Here is a 19,409-nt window from a genome sequence, read left to right on the forward strand (position 1 = left end):
AAGGGCTTCTTAATTGAGGACTTTTTATTATTGTAAAAGAAACTGGTATTTTGCCCGTGTGACTCTGCGATGTTCACAGGAGCCCCTTGTCCTTTGCAAGGGGTTTGGTGATGTCTCTTGACAGGATACTGACCAAGGCCATGGGCTGCAAGTAAGTGGGAAAGAAAAGGTGGCGTCGGGGAGTCGGAAAACTCCTGTGGGAAGCAGGAGAGTTGAAAGAGGTTGCGATTTCCTATCTTTAAGATTTTTGAGTCACTGGGGCGCCTGGGTGGCTCAGCGGGTTAAAGCCTCTGCCTTCGTCTCAGGTCATGATCTCAGGGTCCTGGGATCGAGCCCCGCATCGGGCTCTCTGCTCCGCAGGGAACCTGCTTCCTCCTCTCTCTCTGCTGCCTCTCTGCCTACTTGTGATCTCTCTCTGTCAAATAAATAAATAAAATCTTAAAAAAAAAAAGACTTTGGAGTCACTAAAATTTGGTAAATTTTAGGCAGAATGACCACCATGACCCAGGTTCTCGCTGATACTGCTGCCCATCCCCCAACTCATAATCCAACTTCGGACCCCTAGAAGCACGTTAGCGTCCGAGCGCCTGCTTTGAGAGTCTGGCCGCCTCCGGACCGTATTTGTCCCCTTCCCCGGCAGGTCCGAGAGGCCGAGTCCCCCTGCAGTGCAAGGTCCGTCCTCCACTGTACCCCGGTCCAGACCCTCTTCCCTCCTCGTGACTTTCTGCTCCTCAGAAACCCCACAGCTCCCTTCCTGTCAGCCTTTTATCCTGACTCCGTGCACTTCCAACTCAGCACGTGACTGTTTCGAAGACCCTCCTGGTCCACACCCAAGGGGCTGGCTGTGTCACTTGTGGGCTTGGGATCTGGGGCTGAGGGAGGAGACACCTGCTCACAGCCCCACCTGCCCCACACCAACCCCGTCCCTGTCCTCCCCACAACACCACGCATTTCCTTATTTCTGTTGTCTCTCTTCTGTCCCCATCCAGCCGTCTTAAAAAACTGTTAGCCTTTTGTTTTGATGACTCTGGCTTATTGCGATGTTCCTCCTCCCTTCCTGAACATTCAGTTCTTTCTTCATCCTTAGAACCTGAGTGTCTGTTTTGGGGTGAGCTCACCCGGTCACATGGGTTTAGTCATCTGCACGTTGATGACTTCCAGATCTTGTTTTCTAGGGTTTTCTGAATTTCAGGTCCTTCCAGCCAATTATTTTTTGGAATTCTACTCGAACTCCTCGAGTAGTTCAAAGTCGACATGGCTCATACAAACAGGAGATTCTCTCTCAACCACACACCCCTCCTTCTGGAAAGGCTGTGGCTGAATGAGCCCACTCTGCAGTCTGTTCCCCGACATGTCACTTTGAAAAGCATCATCGATCCTCTTCCTTCTCCTTCGTCTCCATCCAGTCTGTCCCCACATCCAGCCAGGTCTGCCTCCGTGACACCCCATGCCCCTCTTCTTTTCTTAGCCAATGCTGGCCTCACCGGCTCCCCCAGCCCTCAGTAGCCCTGCCCGTTCCAGGTAATCTTTCATTGGCCTCTCAGAATACTCTTTTTCACACACCAGTCTGATCCTGCCCTTTCTTTTTTTCAAGACCCTTGGGATTACCCGTCGTTTCTAAGACATAACGGGAGCTCTTTTGTAAGAGAGACAAAACTCTGACTACATCTCCAGCCTCATCAAGTCTGGCTTCTCTCACTGTAGGCTCCAATTTTGCTGAAATACCGGTGTCCCTGTGTACATCATGCATGGTCAAGGTCGTGTGTCCTTGTGGACGTTGCTGAGTCTTCTGGGGCACCCTTACGACCTGGATTTGCTTGGAAAATTCTTATTCAAGTGTCTGTTCTTGGAAGGGAAGACTTGTCCTGTCTCACAGGTTTTTCTCATCACCCACTCTGGGTTTGGTCCCCTCCCTGAGTATCTACAAACCCCTCTCGTCCATCTCTGCTCTCCAACTTCCCTGCTCTACATCCGTGCGATGAGCCTTTGTCCTTATAACCTCAGCTGCTAGTCCTCTATGTTTGGGAAGTGATTCCCATGTGATTGTTGCACGAGAGGAATAAATCAACAGATTAATCAACCATCGCATAATTAAGAGATGTGGACAAGAAGAAATAATAAATTACTCTAAACTACAAATCTTTTATAAAAGTATTAATTACAAAGCGTAGGACAGGACCCAGCAGATTCCTACATGAACTACATAAAACCTCTGTGACCTTCTCCTTTAGGTAGGAAGGGTACAGCTCAGGTGAGAACCAAGTGAAACAGGGTCATTAGGTTCTGGTACAACAAGAACTTTTTTTTTCCTTCCTGAAACATCATATGCTATTATGTATCAAAGCCTTGTAAACACAGGGTACGCAGTGTCCAGGTGATCGCTATTATTCCGGAGACCAAAGATGGCGGAAGTGACTTTCAACCGCCAGAGCTTGACCACAAGCCAAGCCATAAGGCTGTCTGCTTTCTGTCCTCACAGGTATTTGAACCAGACCCGACCAGAAGATGTCTCAACAGCAGAGCTTTCTCTGAACAGGGAGAAATTCACTCTTTTGAAACAAGCCCTGAATGTCATTGGCTTCAGTCATTTGGTGAGTCATACCGTAAATATTCCACTGAGAAAACCAACCTTCTACTAACGTACAGATGTTATTCATTCAACGGCATTGACCGAGTCCCTATCATATTTCGGATATGGGTGGGAATACTCGTGATTTGGCCCAGAAAAAGCCTCACAGTGTCTGCCTCCTAGAGTTTTCGTTCCCGTGGGGGAGGTCGACAACACGGTGCCCCGGAGCCCAGGTCCCATGAGGACAAACAGTGACCAGAGGAGGGGCATCTCTGTTCAAGGGGGCGATCCAGGAGACCTTTTCCCCAAATGAACCGTGTGAGCAAACAGGTGAAAAACCGTGCAGTGACCGACTCCAGACAACCGGCGGATCTAAGGGAACAGTTGGCGGCCAAGAATCGCTTTGAAAAGGAAACTGATGACTGATACAGTATCTTTCTGTGCAACCTAACATGTACTTTTTACTCTTAAAGAATTACCAACTACCTGCAGGCATCGTGAGGTAGAAAAATGCGATTTAAAATGCTTAAACCCCTCCTCTGCAGTAGAAGTTTCTGTAATCACGGGAATGTTCTCAATCTGGGTAGGTCCATGCTAGAGCAGGCATTTAAAATGTGGCGAGTGCGAATGCGGGCATGGATTTTTAATTTTTCTTAGTTTTAAATTTAGGCAGCCTCGTGTGGCCAGTGGTTAATGAACCAGCACAGGCCTAGTGGGCAGGAGATCTGAAATGAGCTCAGTGTGGAGACCCCTCACCAGCCCTCGGATTTCTCTTCCCCTCACACAGTAGCTTTTCCTGGTACCTTTGGAATGCCAGTAGCTTAGCAACCCAGATGTAGCCATAGATTTACAGATCTTCTTTTTCTTATAGCCCGTTGACGGGTTTGGGTCTTTGCTTTTATTTTTTTTTTTCCCTAGCCCACATAGATACAGCTCACGGGGCAGCAAGGTGTGGGAAGGCTGAGGAGATCGGACTCACCCTAAATGAAACAGCTCTGGGCACTTCCCTGTCACCGCATTCGGAGACGGGAGTTCTAGGGCCGTGAAATCATATGGTATCTTATTTTTTCTCTTTCTCACTCTCTCTAATGATCCGATCTCTACATTTCTGTCTTTTAGTGACTCCCACCCATTTGCACTTTTCTGTCCTTGCATTTGCAACTGTTGTACTTTTTTGTTATTTTTTCCCCCTTCTTCTGTGCCTAAAATTTCTGCTTCCTTCTAGGAAACTGGGATATAGAGACGGGTAAGGAATCATTCTACCAAAGTACCCGTTGCCTGGAAACAGGGCTTTAAAAATCCATGATTGATTCTCAAAGGCAGGGCCACCAAAATATGCTTTTCCCCTAAGGTCGCTAATACGAGAATCGAACAACCCTTCTGGTAAAAGAAATACGTGCATTTTAACAAAAGACATGAAGGTAATCCTTGCGCTGTGACGCTTGAGGTTGACGGCTCTGGGGACATTTCAGTGCACTTAGGAGGGGTGGCTCGTGTCCAGGAAGGCTAGAAGAAGGTATTTCTGGGCTGGGGAGGCCCTTGAAGAAGACTCGCTCATCAAGGTGTGTGTCTCCTGTGTCCAGAGGGGCAGCAGCGACCGTCACGCGCTCTCCACGGACACAACGTGGCAGCCGTCGTCTCCCAGGGCACAGTATTCAGCATGCTGTGATTCGTAGTGCGGCCGGTCTTACTCTGTCTCCACTGCTAAACTCTCGGATCCTTGAGGTCCCAACAAAGCCTTCTTCGTGACCCTGTCCTAGAGTGCCTGCCTCGCGGTGCACTGGAAAGATCCACCGAGGAGTGACTGTATTTATTACAAAGGGGGGAGAGCAGTTGTCAGGGAGCGTGAGGAGGAAAGGGTTATTCAAAGCAGCATCACTGACTAAAATTTGAGACCATAACCTGAGATGGGCGGGTGCCAAAACCATTTGTAAGTAATGCCACGGTCCTAGAGTATCAGCCCTAAACATTACTTAGAGACTGTCCTTGGCAGCATTCTCATTTTGAAGATAATAGAGTTGTACTTTGTGGTGAAAACTAGAAATTCTAGAGGGAGTCAGAGGTACATGGCCCCACTTATATATTCATAAAGCAAGTACAAGTTTTGCTCTTAGTAAATTGTCACGGAGAGCAGCTTTTTATTTCACAAATTGCAGGTTGGGGAAATGAGAACTTAAAAGATTAAGTCACTTGCCCGGCACGGAACTTCCCTGGTGTCACTCTCAATACCATGACACTGAGAGATTGTTCTAGAGAAGTGTTTCTCGGTTCCAGCTTTTTCTTGATTTTTCGTTGTTGCCACAAAATGACTGTCCATAATCCAAATTTAAGGTCTGATTTCTTTCTTTATGCAGAGTTCCAGATTCTCAGATCTGCTCCTGCAGCAGACAGTGTCTTATTTCCTTCTCCCTTCTGCTCAAAGATAGCTCTTGCCAACACCCATTTCTTTCTCTTTTCCTTAAAATACCTTAAAAAACAATTAGCATTTTTTAATCTAGGCATAGATGTTTGTATCTTGCCTTCCTGAATTTCCCGGCAGAAGTGAGAAGTCCTATAATCACACCATCAGTTGAGCTCAGACGGGACAGCACAGGGAGACGGACAGCAGCGCCCGAGGCCTCCCGGGTCGCAGCCTCGGCACGGGGCCCTGCGTCAGCCCCGGGAGGCCGCGTGCGACCCATCAGGGTGCAGTGATTCATGTCTCAGGATGAGATTTATCTAGAAACTGTCCGTTTATGTCAGTCACTTCCTCTTTTAAGGAGCAGAGACATTGATTAGAGGAAATGTGCACTCAAGTGATTTTGTTTTCCAGCTGGAGATGGGCCGTCCTCTGACCAGACACTCCAGATCTGAAAAGGCTCAGCCCCACCAATGGGGCCTGCATCAATTTTCCTTAAGCTCTTAGGTTTTTAAAGGATTTGTCTTTTCATCTTTCTTCTAAGCAACTCTGCTCGTTTTCTGTCTTTGTAAAACGCATAGGAGGTAGAGAACCTGTTTGTGATCCTGGCGGCGATATTACACATTGGAGACATTCGATTCACGGCTCTGACCGAGGCCAACTCTGCCTTTGTCTCTGACCTCCAGCTTCTGGAACAAGGTCAGTGGAACGGAGCTCCCATTAACCTCGCGGGTGTGCAGCTTTGCAGACCAGCCGGTAGATGGAGACAGAGTACAGAAAAGCCCTGGGGAAGGCGCCCTTTCGGCAGAGTAGAATTCAGAAGGGTAAAAAAATGTATTAATAATAAAAACGATAATGAAAGAGCTGTATCCACTTTGCTCTTCTCTCTTACGAATGGTTTGGGAGATGAATAAGAGTGCGGACGTGATGTGCTCGTGCTTCCCGCACTGACCGAGTCAGTTCTTAGGCGCGTACTTGGGTTTATTTATGTTGTGCTGGATACCCTCCGCCCACCCTGCCCCCGGTGTATTCGGGGCTGCGCTGTTAGCCCAGCATTTTAAACAATATAATTACTTCCTTTCAAAGGTCTTGCCAAGACCCTCTCTCTCCCCTTTGAAGTTGCCTTGTTAGTCACTCCCAGATTTTTTCAAAATACCGTCAAGCCACAGATTGTCCACGAGCGCCCCGTCTTCACCTCCTACCCAAGTAGTTCAGCGGGGGGCTGGGAGGAACATCCAGGGCTGTCTGCGAGGGCAAGGAGGGAAGAAACATGCAGATTTCAGGCAGGAGCCCACGGGCTCATTAGTGCTGTCCCTCCCAGAAGCGGTGTCTCCAGTTCCCTTTGGTACTTAGAGCGCTCGTTTGGAGTCCTGTAATCTACGTGGTTCCTGATGGGTCTGTATCATAAACTTGCCATAACTTGGTCACTCTCGAGAGGACAGGCACTGTGCCATAATAACCATAATGTGTAATGTCCTCGCCATCCAAAAATACATACTGACCGATGCTTTCAATGCTGCTTCACCTTTAGTGGCTGGATTGTTGCAAGTTTCAACCGATGAGTTGCTGTCTGCTCTAACCACCGACATCCAGTATTTGAAAGGTAAGCGTTACTCTGCTCTGATGCTGACCTTTGGGCAGTTTGTGGTCTTCTCCAAGATGCGGAGAGCAAATGCAGCCTTCCTTTCCCCACCCCGCGGAACTGCTTCTGTGAGCTGAATGCCGAGCGAGAGAAGCATCATGAGCCCGTCGGGTCACTTGCTAGGACTCTGTGTTGGAACCCTCGAAGGTCTTGAGAAACCGTGTTGATGAACCTTCTCTCGCTCATCTGTCATTTGAGGCCAATCAGGCCATCAGTCCAAGAGGATGTACTCAGTTGATTGGAACCATTCGTGGCGCCTGTGCCCCCCATCAGCGAGGCATGTCCTGTCTCCTCTAGGGCGTGATTCGGAAGAGGAGTTGCCATTTCTTGGTCACTCTCGAGAGGACAGGCACTGTGCCAAGTGCGAGAAATGCTGGAATTTTAACATTCTAACAGATCACTAGGAAGTGGGCATCACGTTTTCTTTTTAACAGGTGAGAGGATGAAGACTCCAAGAGACTAAGTAACGTTGCCCATCAGACCGCTAGCAGGGGCGTGTTTGGAACTAGAATGTAGTGCTGTCCGCCTCCCGCTGAGGCTCTCCACACGCCACGTGCATCCGTCTCCCTGCAGTGGACGCGGAGAGTGGTTTTCCCACCCGCGCCTCGGCGGAAACCGTCTCTTCTTGAGATACTGACCGAAACCGCTGCCCTACCAACCTCCCTCTTAGTGAAAGTTTGAGAACGCAGCCTCTCTCTGATCTGTTTTCTCGAAATCACCACCGTCCGACCTGCTGCTTCTCTTCCCTGCCTGCGGACGTTTAGGGACGTGGCTGATCATTCCTGCCCCCAGTTCCAGAAGGTTCCCCTCCATGTTCCAGAACGTTACGAGTCTCCCCATCATCCAGGCGGTTGTGCAGAAGTCATTTTGATGCCGCCGCCTCCTTCTCCGCGCGTAGACCAGACACACATCAGCTCTCCTCCGCGGCTCTCTCTGATTCTCACTGCGCAGCTCTCCCTGAATCTCACTCTCTTCTCTTCGTTTCGTCGCCACGGTCTTCAGGCGTCCTTCCTTCCCTCCGTCACGGAACGACCTCCTCTTGAATCTTTTATCTGGCCTCATCTCGTGCTGTCTCCCTTCTCCACTGCTTCCCGAATAGTCTTTCTGAATCACATTCTGCAAATGTGACTTTCATCTGTGGCCCACAGCCGTTCAAAGATGCGTGCACCTCTTTCCGAGTAGACCTCACCTTTAGGGCGGCCCCGCACGCCCTTCACGTTCAGGCCAACCTCACTCTTATGCCTTATTCTGAGCCATTTTCCCACCAGCCCTCACATCTAATTATTTCATTTCTTGAACGTCTCCAAAATCATCACGTCTCATGACTTTTTAACGAAAAATGTGAACTCACCATTAACATCTAGAATTTCCTAAATGCCCATTTTTCTGCTTACACCGTCCTCATGTCTTTACTCACCCGCCATGTTGGCGACCCGACACCCTCCATGTGGGGACCTGGAGACCTGAACTCTATCATGTCATAAGTGGCACACCTGTGTTCATGGTCACCTTGTCTCTTGATCTCCATGGCCTTGAACTTATAGGTCTCTGAGTCTTCCTTATCTGCTGATTGTTTGTTTGTTTGTTTGTTTTTCATCTGCCTATCTCAGAAGGAGCTCTCCTGCACTGGTTGACGCTCGTGCAACCATTACTTCGCACGGTCATTGTCAACTACTGAACCCCCTGCTCGGCCGCGTGGCCCAGGCTCGCCGGCTGACCACGTGATGCAGTATGAGTGCTAGACTCCCCCTCCTCCCCGTCCCTAGCAGCAGAACGATCACAGGCTCACTCCAAATCACCCACACTTGTTTCCCCCCTCCCCTGGTTTCTTCTCTCGTCTTTTGTAAAAACCTTATCACTCGGGATGCCTGGGTGGCTCAGTTGGTTAAGCAGCTGCCTTCGGCTCAGGTCATGATCCCACCATCCTGGGATCGAGTCCCACATCGGGCTCCTTGCTCGGCGGGGAGCCTGCTTCTCCCTCTGACTCTGCCTGCCACTCTGTCTGCCTGTGATCCCTCTCTCCCTCTCTCTCTCTCTGACAAATAAAAAATAAAATCTTTAAAAAAAAACAAACAAAACAAAACAAAACAAAAACCTTATCACTCAAAATTTTAGTCACCATCTCTTAGAGAATGACATAAACATTTCTACCTGAAGGTCTCAACCTGTTCCCAAACTCCACACTCCCGTTTTGGTTAGCTGGACCATGTCTCTGAAAATACTTAAAATATGACTAATTTTCTGGGTGGCCAGGTTTCTGAGGGCCTTGGGGACAATTCATATTCAAGCCAGGGAGCAGCTACTGGAAAGCTGGTTAAGAGGGCCCCCGTGCCCAGAGCTGATTCCCTAACAGAAAAGAAATGATACAGCTTGCCTCGAGATCCAAAGCTGGGCTCAGTGTCAGGAGCAAGTTGGACTTCAGCATATGTGGTTGTCACTGTGGGAAACATTTTAAGGAACAACTGGCAGAGACCTCCTTTCTCAGCCTTGTCGCATCACTGTGACATCTTCTGGTGTGGGGGGATGGGTATGGGATAGAATGGCTGTGAGCGGTCTTGTCTGCTTTTACGTGACGGGAGCCATGACCTCCCTCCTCTCCTTTCTGCTGCTGCAGGGGACACCATCATACGGCGACATACTGTGGAGATGGCTGAATTTTACCGGGATCTCTTGGCCAAGTCCCTGTTCGGTCGTCTGTTTAGCTTCTTGGTGAATACCATAAACGGTTGCCTCCACAGTCAAGATGAGCACAGCAGGTAGGACTGGCGGACACTGGTCTGTGGCGATACTCCCGTGGGAGCCAACTTAAAGGGCTCCCCTCCTGCAATTATGCTGTTGTGAAAAAATCTCATTTTAACAAGTGGTTTTACTGAACAGATTTAATTGACTTTTTCGTAGGGATTTAACCCCCTTCCCTCATCCCCACATGCCCATGAATTAGTCAAATCCTATCTCAGGCATGGAGATGCGTTTGCATTCTCTCTGGACTGCAGGTCTATGTGGCTTCTGAGCACCAAGGAATGTAAAAAATATATAAACCTGGGAAGAAGACTGTTTAAGAACAGCTAAAGTACGTAATGTTCGTTGAGGAGTCCATCCTCTCTTAGGACCAACTGGGTGATGTGTTTCTGGTGAGGACGTCTTCCTCTCTCCTTCCCTTACTTGTAGATTATTGGATGAAAGGTCTCCGTGGTAATCATTTAGACTCATAGCCTTTATCACCTTTAAAACAGTAGCTTTTCAGGATTATTTGATCATCTAAAAATTACAGACCTCCACGGCATCTCCTCAATGGAAAACTGTGTGGCTATTCTTGTCACGGATAATGACCTTGAGTGGGTCGCTGAAGACAGAAGTGCACCCAGAAGTCTTCACACGTAGGCTTGTCTTTGGTGTCCACATAGAGTTCTTCAATAAATTCTTAAAAATTGCTGCCTTTGGAAGTTTCTTGGAAAATGCTAGAAGTAACATGTATTAATGGACAGTTCTAGAGAAATGTGGACATCTCAAAAGACATCAAGGACAAAGGAATAGTGACGGCCTCACTGGAATGTGCACATAGGAATTGCACAGCAGGTCGATGAGTCACAGTGCGGCCTGGGCTTTGAGATCTGGGTGTGGTATTATCGATATTTTAGCAGCTATGACTTAGAGTTTGGTCTGGTGAGGATTCGTGGATTTAGAACTGTTTATTGTCAGTGAATTTGTCATTTTCCTTTAAATATGAAGATAACCCACAGAATGGTATTAATATGCTAAGTCTTGCAAATTAATCTTGTATAAAATTATTGGCTGTGCTGCTGAAATTGACATTGAAAAAAATTAATGTTATAAATCCATCTGCGCATAGAAACTTCTAGAAAATTTCCATTTGACACATTTCTTTTTAAAGATTGATTGATTGATTTTAGAGACACAGAAAGACACAGAGTGAGAGAGAGAGAGAGAGAGAACTGGGGTAGGGGGAAAGGCCGGGGGGAGAGAGAGAATTTTAAGCAGACTCCATGCTGAGCATGGGGCCCAGAGCTGGGTTTGCTTGATCTCATGACCTGAGATCATGACCTGAGTTGAAATCAAGAGTCAGATGCTCAACCGACTGAGTCACCCAGACACCCCTCCATTTGGCATTTAAATTTTGCAGAACCCTAAATTGCATACGTACATAGTACATAGCCTCCATGTTTGACTACACACACAGGGAAAAATATACAAATACAATCCTTGGGAAGCATAGTATTTCCCTCTCAGTGGGAATATCGCCACTGTGTCAATATGTAAATTGATGGTGTTAGTGCGGTCTTTTTAAAAAATTCTTTACTAAGCAAATGAATGAGGACAGAGATTAGGACACTCCAGAAATCAAAACACGCCAGAACTTTACTTATTAGGCTCAGGTGACAATGATTTGATCCAAGTAGGCAAAAAGGAATATTAATGAAAATAGCAACAGAACCAACACTTACAATGTGTTGTATATACAATGTGTTGTATCATGTGCACTACTATATATAATGTATTATATGTAGCATATATTACTGTATCATATATCATAGCCCTATACATACTATACTATAATATATATGCACGTTCTATATAATATATAGAATATCATGATAGAGTATCATAATATATAATATAATAATGGATTATATATAACATGTAATATATATGTATTATAGACATATACAATAATATATAATATACAATATAATTATGTACATGTATAGTAATAGAAATTATTAATTATATACATGTACGTATATAATAGTGTGTATGTAATATATAATATCCATAGCATATAATAACATATATGATACATATAATAATTTGATGCCTTTATTTATTTAAAACAGTAGTGTGGGCACTAAAAAGCGCGTGCATATAAACTAGCTTCAGAAGAAATCCCGTTAAACAGCCAAGAACGACACAAGGCATCGTGGGAGCAATGGTGGCTCTGGGAAATTGTGGCGCAGATGTCCTGCTTCTTTATCCCCCCTCCTGATGAACCTCCTTTTGAGAATCCCTACACAAATCAGCGCTGTGGCTTGTTTACCACTTTCTGGGACATTTCTTTCTCTGAACTGGCACTTTGGCCTCTGAAGTGAAGGGTACACAGGGTTACTTCGGAGTTCCGTGATGCCAGCTCGCTCCTCCTCCTGGCCCGGTGGTGACCTCGGGTATTCCGACCGCGGCCCGGGCCTCCGTGGCTCCTCTGGCACGTCTGGCCAGCACCTGCTCATGGGCTTGCTGCCGCTTCCTGTCCTCGCACGTCCACGCGCACACATGCTTTCACGGCATTATCCGTCCGTGCGCGTCTTCATGTCTGACTCTTAAAAGTGGAGAAATATTCAGTGGAGTAAGGCGTGAGGAGCCAGGACACGGGTTCTGTGGGTTCTGGGAGGGAGACAGCAGAGCCGAGAGGTGCTCCCGAGTGGGGTCAGCGCTTCTGACCTCTGCTGGCAGGCAGGCTGGCTAGCCCGTGGGCCCTGCCAGCATTCGGGGTGGGGGGGCGGCCCCAGGCAGGAGAGCGCCCGGCCTCGCACCAGGGCCGCCTCCTGCACACGCCAATGGGGAAGGACCTCCCACAGGGGTGGGAGAGTTACAGCTTCTCTCCCTGGAAGGAAACCCCAGGACCAGGGCAAGGATCTCCACTTAACAAGAAGGGAGCGCTAATTTAAGAGTTGATTGGCTTGAGGGGCGCCTTGGAGGGCTCAGTTGGTTGGGCATCTGCCTTTGGTTCAGGTCGTGATCCAAGGATCGAGCCCTGCATCGGGCTCCTTGCTCAGGCTCTCCCTCTGCTGCTCCCCCTGCTTGTGCTCTTTCCTCTCTCTGTGTGGAATAAATAAATAAAATCTTAAAGGAAAAAAAAAAGGGTCGATTGGCTTGAAAGAGCCAAGGCCTATCTGATGCAAGAAAGCAGGTAGGCTCCAGGACTCCTGTACTGTGTGGTTTGGGTCTTTCTGTCCATTATTTTCAAAAGGATACAGATGAACCTACCTGTCTTCAGGTGTGACAGTCCTCCCATTTGACAGTTCTCAAGATGTGGTCACTCGATATGCAGGAGACCCCTGTGGTCTGGGAGTCCTTGGCCTCAACTCCCCTCTACATGTCAGTGACACCCCATGACCAGTGTTGGCGTAGAGATCCCATGTTTGAACCACGCGGACGTCCATGTGTAGATTCTTGTAACCTCATGTAGGAAATTGGCCACTGTGAAGCCCACAGGAGATGCTGCCTTGATTCCATTCATCCCTGCCCATCCGAAGCTAGGTAGGAGCTCCTTCCCGGGGACACAGCCCTTCTTCTCCCCCAGGAGAAATCTTCCGTCGGACGCTTCATTAATCACAGACCAAATCCTCCTGCTTACTCTTCTCAGGAGGCCTTGAGATGATTCCCAGGTCCCTTTTCCGCAGGGAGTTGCTTCCCTGATCAGGAAACCACAGTACCCTACAGCCTCCTGATCCCCTGCGTCCCGAGTGCGCTGCCCCGTAAGAGCAGCTGTGATGTGCGAACGCTTGGGGACGGTCCCCTCCCGTGCTCCTGTCTGTGCGTCTTCCTGTAGCTCTACCTAGGTTCCTCTCCAGGTCCACCCTCTGTGTTCCAGAACATCACCTCAAGCGTCCCCCCACCTGTGGGACATAGAGAGGATTCCGGATAAACTTCCTCCATCTCTCCTTCCGCCATGAATTATTTTGCCTCATCATTGTAGAAAGCCTTCTCCGGTTCGTGATACGGGTTGGCTGTTTCTAGTGGAACATTCCAAAAGGAAAGGCTTGCTCTTAAGTATCTCCCGTTCCTTTACTTAATAAAATCACAAGCCTTTTGAAAAGTTAGTAGGGAGACACATTAATTTATCTTTCGTCTGAAAAGGCCACCTACGGACAGTGTTATGTTTGCCCACTAGAAAGTATTTCTTTTATTGTGTCAACATAAGTAAAATTGTCCCCAGCCCCTGTGGTATTATTACTTATCTTGGCGTAACAACTTTGTTACAATGTGCAATTTGTGGTGTTGGGAAAACACAGGTCCTTCTCTTGCCTCACCTTCCCTTAAAGAGTGTCGTGTCAGGAGAATACATCACCGCCCCGGGAAGAACGGCGGTAGGTCCCAAGACGTTTCTGCTCGCAAGTCACATTTCTGAGAATCCTCTAAGTTCCCAAACACCCATCTGGAACAGAAATTAAAAGCATCTCAAGAGGAGAGTGCTCTCTCCTGCCGGCTGGACTGGGGTGGTAGTGGGCTGCCTTCCAGGAGGGGTGTGACGGGGCCTGGGAGACGGGGACAGGGACCAGGAAGTGAGGGACATCTTAGCTTTCTGAAAGCCGGAGGATGGTTATCCCTGACCCTCTCTGGCTCCTCACACATTCCCACTCTGGACCTCTCCTTTCACAGAACCCGGGGGTGAGGAAGGTGTTCAGTCTTTCATTCCGCATGTGTCCCCCACACTTGGGGCAGTCCCTTCGACACAGGCCCCACACACAGGGACCTGGCCCCCCACGGCTTCCCAGCTGTGATTCTTGGGCAGGCTTTCTCTGGGTCGAAGGCAGAGATGGACTCGAGAATGGGACAGTGCCCTGAGGACTTGCAGACGCTTTCATTACTCACTTTCTATCATTTTTAAACAAGACACAGGCTCTAAACAGCACCTCATTTCTGTACAGCAATCATCCATGTGATTCTGAAATGAGCTAAATGCTGGCGATTCTAGCTGAAGGAGAATGAATAATAAATACCTTGATTTAAAGAAAATGATAAAGTGATTTTTGCAGCTCCTAAATGTGGACCTGCTTCATAATGCGACACTTGAGATTGAACGTGAGATTGAATGCGCGACGTTAAATTTACTGGGACAGCTTGTTCCTAACGTGGCTCCTTCACCAGAGTTTCGGTGCGGACTCGGCGGCTTGCAGACGTTCTTGAACAGCGGAGGGGGTGGGGACCTTTGGGACGGGTCCCCAAATGTCTCGGATGCTGAAACCTGCTGTTGATTTCACTCGCTTCATCACGCCTTCTGAATGGAGCGGTTTGCGTTCCTGGCGCCAACGGAGAAACAGAACCCGTGGACGGTAATCCTTTTCACCGTTCGACACACCCTGAGGAAACACAGATGGAGAGGGAAAGGTTGGCCGGTGGAGGGGAAGAGGCTGGGCCGTGTGGTGTGGACGGCACACTTTGTTTATTTACCCTCTCACTGATTTGTTCATGCCTTCATTTGTTCGTTCATTCATTCGTTTGCATCTGCTTGTTCTGAAATCCACACTTCTGGGCAGCACAATTTGGCATGCAAATATATGCGGTAGATAAACGGAGTTTTGAGCATACATATGGAGATTTGGGGGTTTGTACTGAGCGTTCAGTTTCTTAAATATGCTTATGCTGTATTGCGTTCTTACAATATTTTAGTTGAGCTAAACATAAACATTTAAAGACTTTATGATTAGTTACTTTCGGCTTCAGTGACTTATAGAAACTTTGGAAGAGCTCCCCCCACATGTCTCCAGACGCCCAAACCAACATTTGACTCATTATCATCCTGAGTCCTTGAGTATCCAGGCTTGCTCCTCCTGATTCCACCAGGAACTTTGGTTGGCGTCCAGGGTCGTCTGAGGATAACGAGAGGACACCATGTTGTCCATGCAGTGCCTGACACAGCAGGAATGGCTGCTTGGCTAAAATCCCCCAAAGCCCGGTGGGTGTGGCTGGGTGGAAGGCTTCCTGGCTGATGGCGATTTGTCTGTGGAGATGGAGGGTTCAGAAGAGGTGCAGATAGCATGTTGGAAGCCGGGATATGGTCCAGTCTCCGTCGTTGAATTTTGGTTCGGTGACCTTGTGTGTTCTGAAGAGTGGCAAATAGAGGAAATATGTTGTTCCTTAGAAATAGGAACGTTGCCCTTCATGTACGCTTCCAGACCTGAGAGGGGTTTTCTCTTTGCTCAGAGGCTTTGCAATAAGTGGGTGACCGTGGATTCGCATCAATCGGTCTCTATCCTCTGTCCCTTCTTGTGCTGATACGTCCGAGACTCACCTGCAGAGAGCCTGACTAGTTGAGAGTGTCGTGTTGCTCCTTGATGGTTGCAAAAATGAGGTCCCCATGGCTTAGACACCATATTTCCCAGGAAGTAGGGGTTCCTTGAGGAAAAACTCACATGGAGGACGCCAGCTCTGTGGACAGGTGAGTGTGCGGTGGCTGGATGGGTTCTGGCTATGAGGAGGATTGCATTGGTGAGCAGAGAGCTGGTGCTCTCAGCGGGGAAAGGGGCAGACAAGGGGGACAGGTGGGAGAGTGGGGTGAAATTGGAACGAAGGCTTTAGGCTTTAAAAATGAAAGCCATCTTATCTTTCACTGGAAGGTAAGGGGTCGCCACTCTGGGAAATGCCAGAGTCTGTCCTTCCATCCATAGATTGAGTATGGAGAGAGAAAAGAAGGTTGTTGAGAAGGAATCGGTTGGAAAATTTCTCGCACTATCAAATGTCCCCTTTCCCACCCAGGACATGTGTAGTGTGGGTTTGAATTACACACAGAGGTGTTGCACAGATACACCAGTGAGAGAAGAAGCTAGACTATTTTAGAGAGAAGTTGAAATTTTCTTTAGCATTATTCTCTTTTTCTTTTCCTTTGAATTCACATATCAGTTCGATGGTTTGGTTCCCAAAATCATCAGTAGTATATTTTCTGCATCTCACCCTGCTTCTAAATTCACACATTTTGATAGTAAGGAAAAAGCATTTTGTAAGGCAGCATGGGACATGCTAGATGTCCAGAAAGATTTCCATCAGCACGGTCACCAAATGCCTGTGTGCTTCCCAGCGGTCTGGCGGGGGTCACTGCAGAGGATGCCGGTGTCGCTTGTGGGGGTGGCTCCCCCGAGTGTCACCGCTGACAACACGCTCTCTGAAATGAGAAGAGAGGAGCAGGTCTAGTGGGGCATAAATGCGAGGTGCTGTTGTGATGCCTGGTGATCGCCGGTGGGTCCTTTCCGCTCCAGCACCAGGACGTCAGTGTCTCAAGGAACACAGAAAATCTGCAGTACGATCGTAACAAGCAAGTTCACGTTCATCATCAGAAACACTGAGCTCCTTCATTAGATGAGACGTGCTGTTCTTCCTTAATTAGAGAGAACAAATATTTCCTGTAGGGAAAATATTATTATAGCTTCGGAGAGTTCTGCAGGCTGGCTTAAAAAAGAAACCCATGTCAGCATTTTGGATAATCTGTACTGGGTCTGAAGACTGCCTCGTGAGTGGCAGAGGAGGCCGATCTCTACCTTCATGCTCTGAGATGGGAATCTGGTGGATTGAAGGGGTGAACCGGATATACGGCTTACATTTATTGGGGGATTCTCCTGAGATTTGTTCTGCTAAGGATTCAGTGCATGTACTATTAATTTTGAGTATTTATTCATGCATATGCACATGTTTGTTGGATTTCCAAGGATTTGTAGTAGAAAGTAATATTTTTCCCGTTTATATAGAATTTGTAGGCACGTTTGCTGTGATTACCATTTATCTCTCTGATCCAATCAGGTAGCACTTAATGTACCCATGAAATGTTATGTGACTTTTTGTAGGTCAGAGTCTCACTTGAGAATCCAGTGAATGGTGTAAACACATAAACACACACACATACACACACCCAGAGTCCCTCACGTAATTTCTGGTGATTAATAGACCACACCCAGCAAAACAAAATCCGTGTGCCTGGGCTGGAATAATTCCTTAATTTGTTGACTAAAGAAATAAAAAAATTCTGAATTAATGCTTTCAGTGTGCTTCCCAATCTACCAGGAGTTCTTGAGGATTTTTAAGTTCAATTTTTTGGGGTAACGATTTTGTTGAGATTTTTTTAATTAAAAATTGTCTTTTAAAATTTTAGATGAAATGTGTGATTAAAAAAAAAATACCCTGAGGTACCTTCTAATAGATGAGTAACAATTCTTCAAACACTAGTATGATAGTGAGCATGGGACTGTTCTGGAAGGTTAGACATCACAGAGTCGATGTTTCACTGTAACCGCATATTTGTCAAGGGTCTCTCGTCCCTCAGGGACAGGGAGTCAGAAAGTTGGTTTACAAGGAGCTAAGGAGCCTGAACATAGCTGAGAGCAGAGTGTCTTTCTGCTGCTCTGCAGACCAGCCGTTTGCATTACAGTTCATGCCTGCACTGTTTGCCCGAGTATCTACTTTCCCTACCATCCCATGACCAGTTCCAGATCCCAACTCTAGGTCGTTTGTTTGCTGCCGTATGTGGGGTTTGTCATGACTTCCGCACCTCCTCCTTCTGATCCACGTGAGGCATAAACCTAAATTCCAATCAGGGATGTGTGTAACAATATCATTCTACCTCGTTCTTAAACTATTTAACCAGAAGACTTTTTTTTTCCTTTAAATGTCAGGTGCAACCTATGACTTTTTAAAAAAGACTTTTAAAAGGCCATGGATGTAGCCATAGTATTTACCAATGGTTCTTAGGGAAGTTTAATTTGTTTTCTCTTTTGCAAGGAAACACGGTCAGTTTGGGGAGGGTGAGTCTTTGAGCTACAAGCTGGTAGAGTAGTCTTCTCCAGAGTAACAGCCATTGGGAGCAACCTGGGTGAGGAGAATTGCACATCCTGGGGACCTGAAAATCTCCAAAGGCTCCAGCAGGGTCATGACCATGCCATGCTACCTACAGAAAGCTCTCCTCTGCTTTACCTGAGGGCTGGCCATCATTCCCTCCAACTGGAAGCTTACAGTAGGCTGTGCTTTCCTCCTTCCTGAGTCCAATGAGTAGGAAAGATTTTATTGAAAATAAGGGACAGATTTTTCAAAATATCTGCACCCCCCCAAGTATGGAAGAGAACTTGTTCAATTATCACCTATCTCCAGATTTAAATGTATTCTGCTCTTTGGGACTATCCATTTCACTAACTAGAGGATCTGTAGTGATTCTCAACAGTGTGGAGATGGGACAGGGCTCAATGACCATTGCAGAGCAAAGCAGTATGAAAAATAATTTAAATCTCTTTGCCAAACCACATACATCTTCCACATAATGCTCAAGGGATCCTAGGGAAAGTTTGAAATGCCCTCTGTTGTCGTTGCGGTTGTGGTGGTGGTTGTGGTTTGGTTCTGTTTCATTTGGTTTTTTGTTTTGTTTTGTTTGTTGTTGTTGTTTTAGGCTAGAATAAGTGAAGAAACAATCTACATGGTGATAGAAAAGTGGAATAAGAAGAAAATGCCTAGCAAGTCAATGTTTTTTCACTGTTATTTTGACAAATTAGTAATTTCCCCAAGAAAACATCTGACCGAATGATCTATTGAAACTAACTCGAGAATCCTAAGTAAAATCTCATCCTCTCTCTCTTTCTCTCTTTCTCATTTGTTACGTATTTTATAAATCCCTGTTAAAAGTTCAAAAAAGGTCATAGAGATTAGCTGTCCTCCTTTACAGACACAAAACTGGGAACAAAGTGGAACTTGCTTCTGAACTAAGGATTGAAAGTGTAAATGAATTGATTAAAAACCAGATGTTCACTTATCAGTTTCAGTTTTTTCCCTTAACAATTTATTGAAATGATTATAAAGATTTAAAGCCTTTGATGGATATTACAAATCAAAAAAGATGTCTGCGAGAAAGATAATCTAAATTTCTAGACCATCAGTTGATCAGCAATTAAGAGTTGGTACAATGATATTTTGTATATTACTTTATCAATTATAATGTAAAGTACTTAATTCTTAAAAATGAATTTACATTATTAATTCCCAAATGTCTCACAGAAATACTCAAACACCTGCTGTGCATTTATGGGAAAATGAAA

The 19,409-nt window shown here is 46.7% G+C and overlaps 1 protein-coding gene across 4 annotated transcripts in view; it reads left to right on the forward strand.

Moving 5' to 3' along the window:
- MYO16 (myosin XVI) overlaps window positions 1-19,409 on the forward strand; it is a 596,952-nt gene that overhangs the window by 375,968 nt on the left and 201,575 nt on the right. For all 4 annotated transcript variants that reach the window (XM_045978501.1, XM_045978500.1, XM_045978499.1 and 1 more), the window contains exons 17-20: window positions 2,480-2,591; window positions 5,549-5,666; window positions 6,499-6,570; window positions 9,224-9,365. In XM_045978501.1, coding sequence (XP_045834457.1) covers window positions 2,480-2,591; window positions 5,549-5,666; window positions 6,499-6,570; window positions 9,224-9,365 — 444 coding nt within the window. The remainder of the gene's footprint in view (window positions 1-2,479; window positions 2,592-5,548; window positions 5,667-6,498; window positions 6,571-9,223; window positions 9,366-19,409) is intronic.

Source organism: Meles meles, chromosome 14, assembly GCF_922984935.1.
Source record: "Meles meles chromosome 14, mMelMel3.1 paternal haplotype, whole genome shotgun sequence".
NCBI classification, from domain to species: domain Eukaryota; kingdom Metazoa; phylum Chordata; class Mammalia; order Carnivora; family Mustelidae; genus Meles; species Meles meles.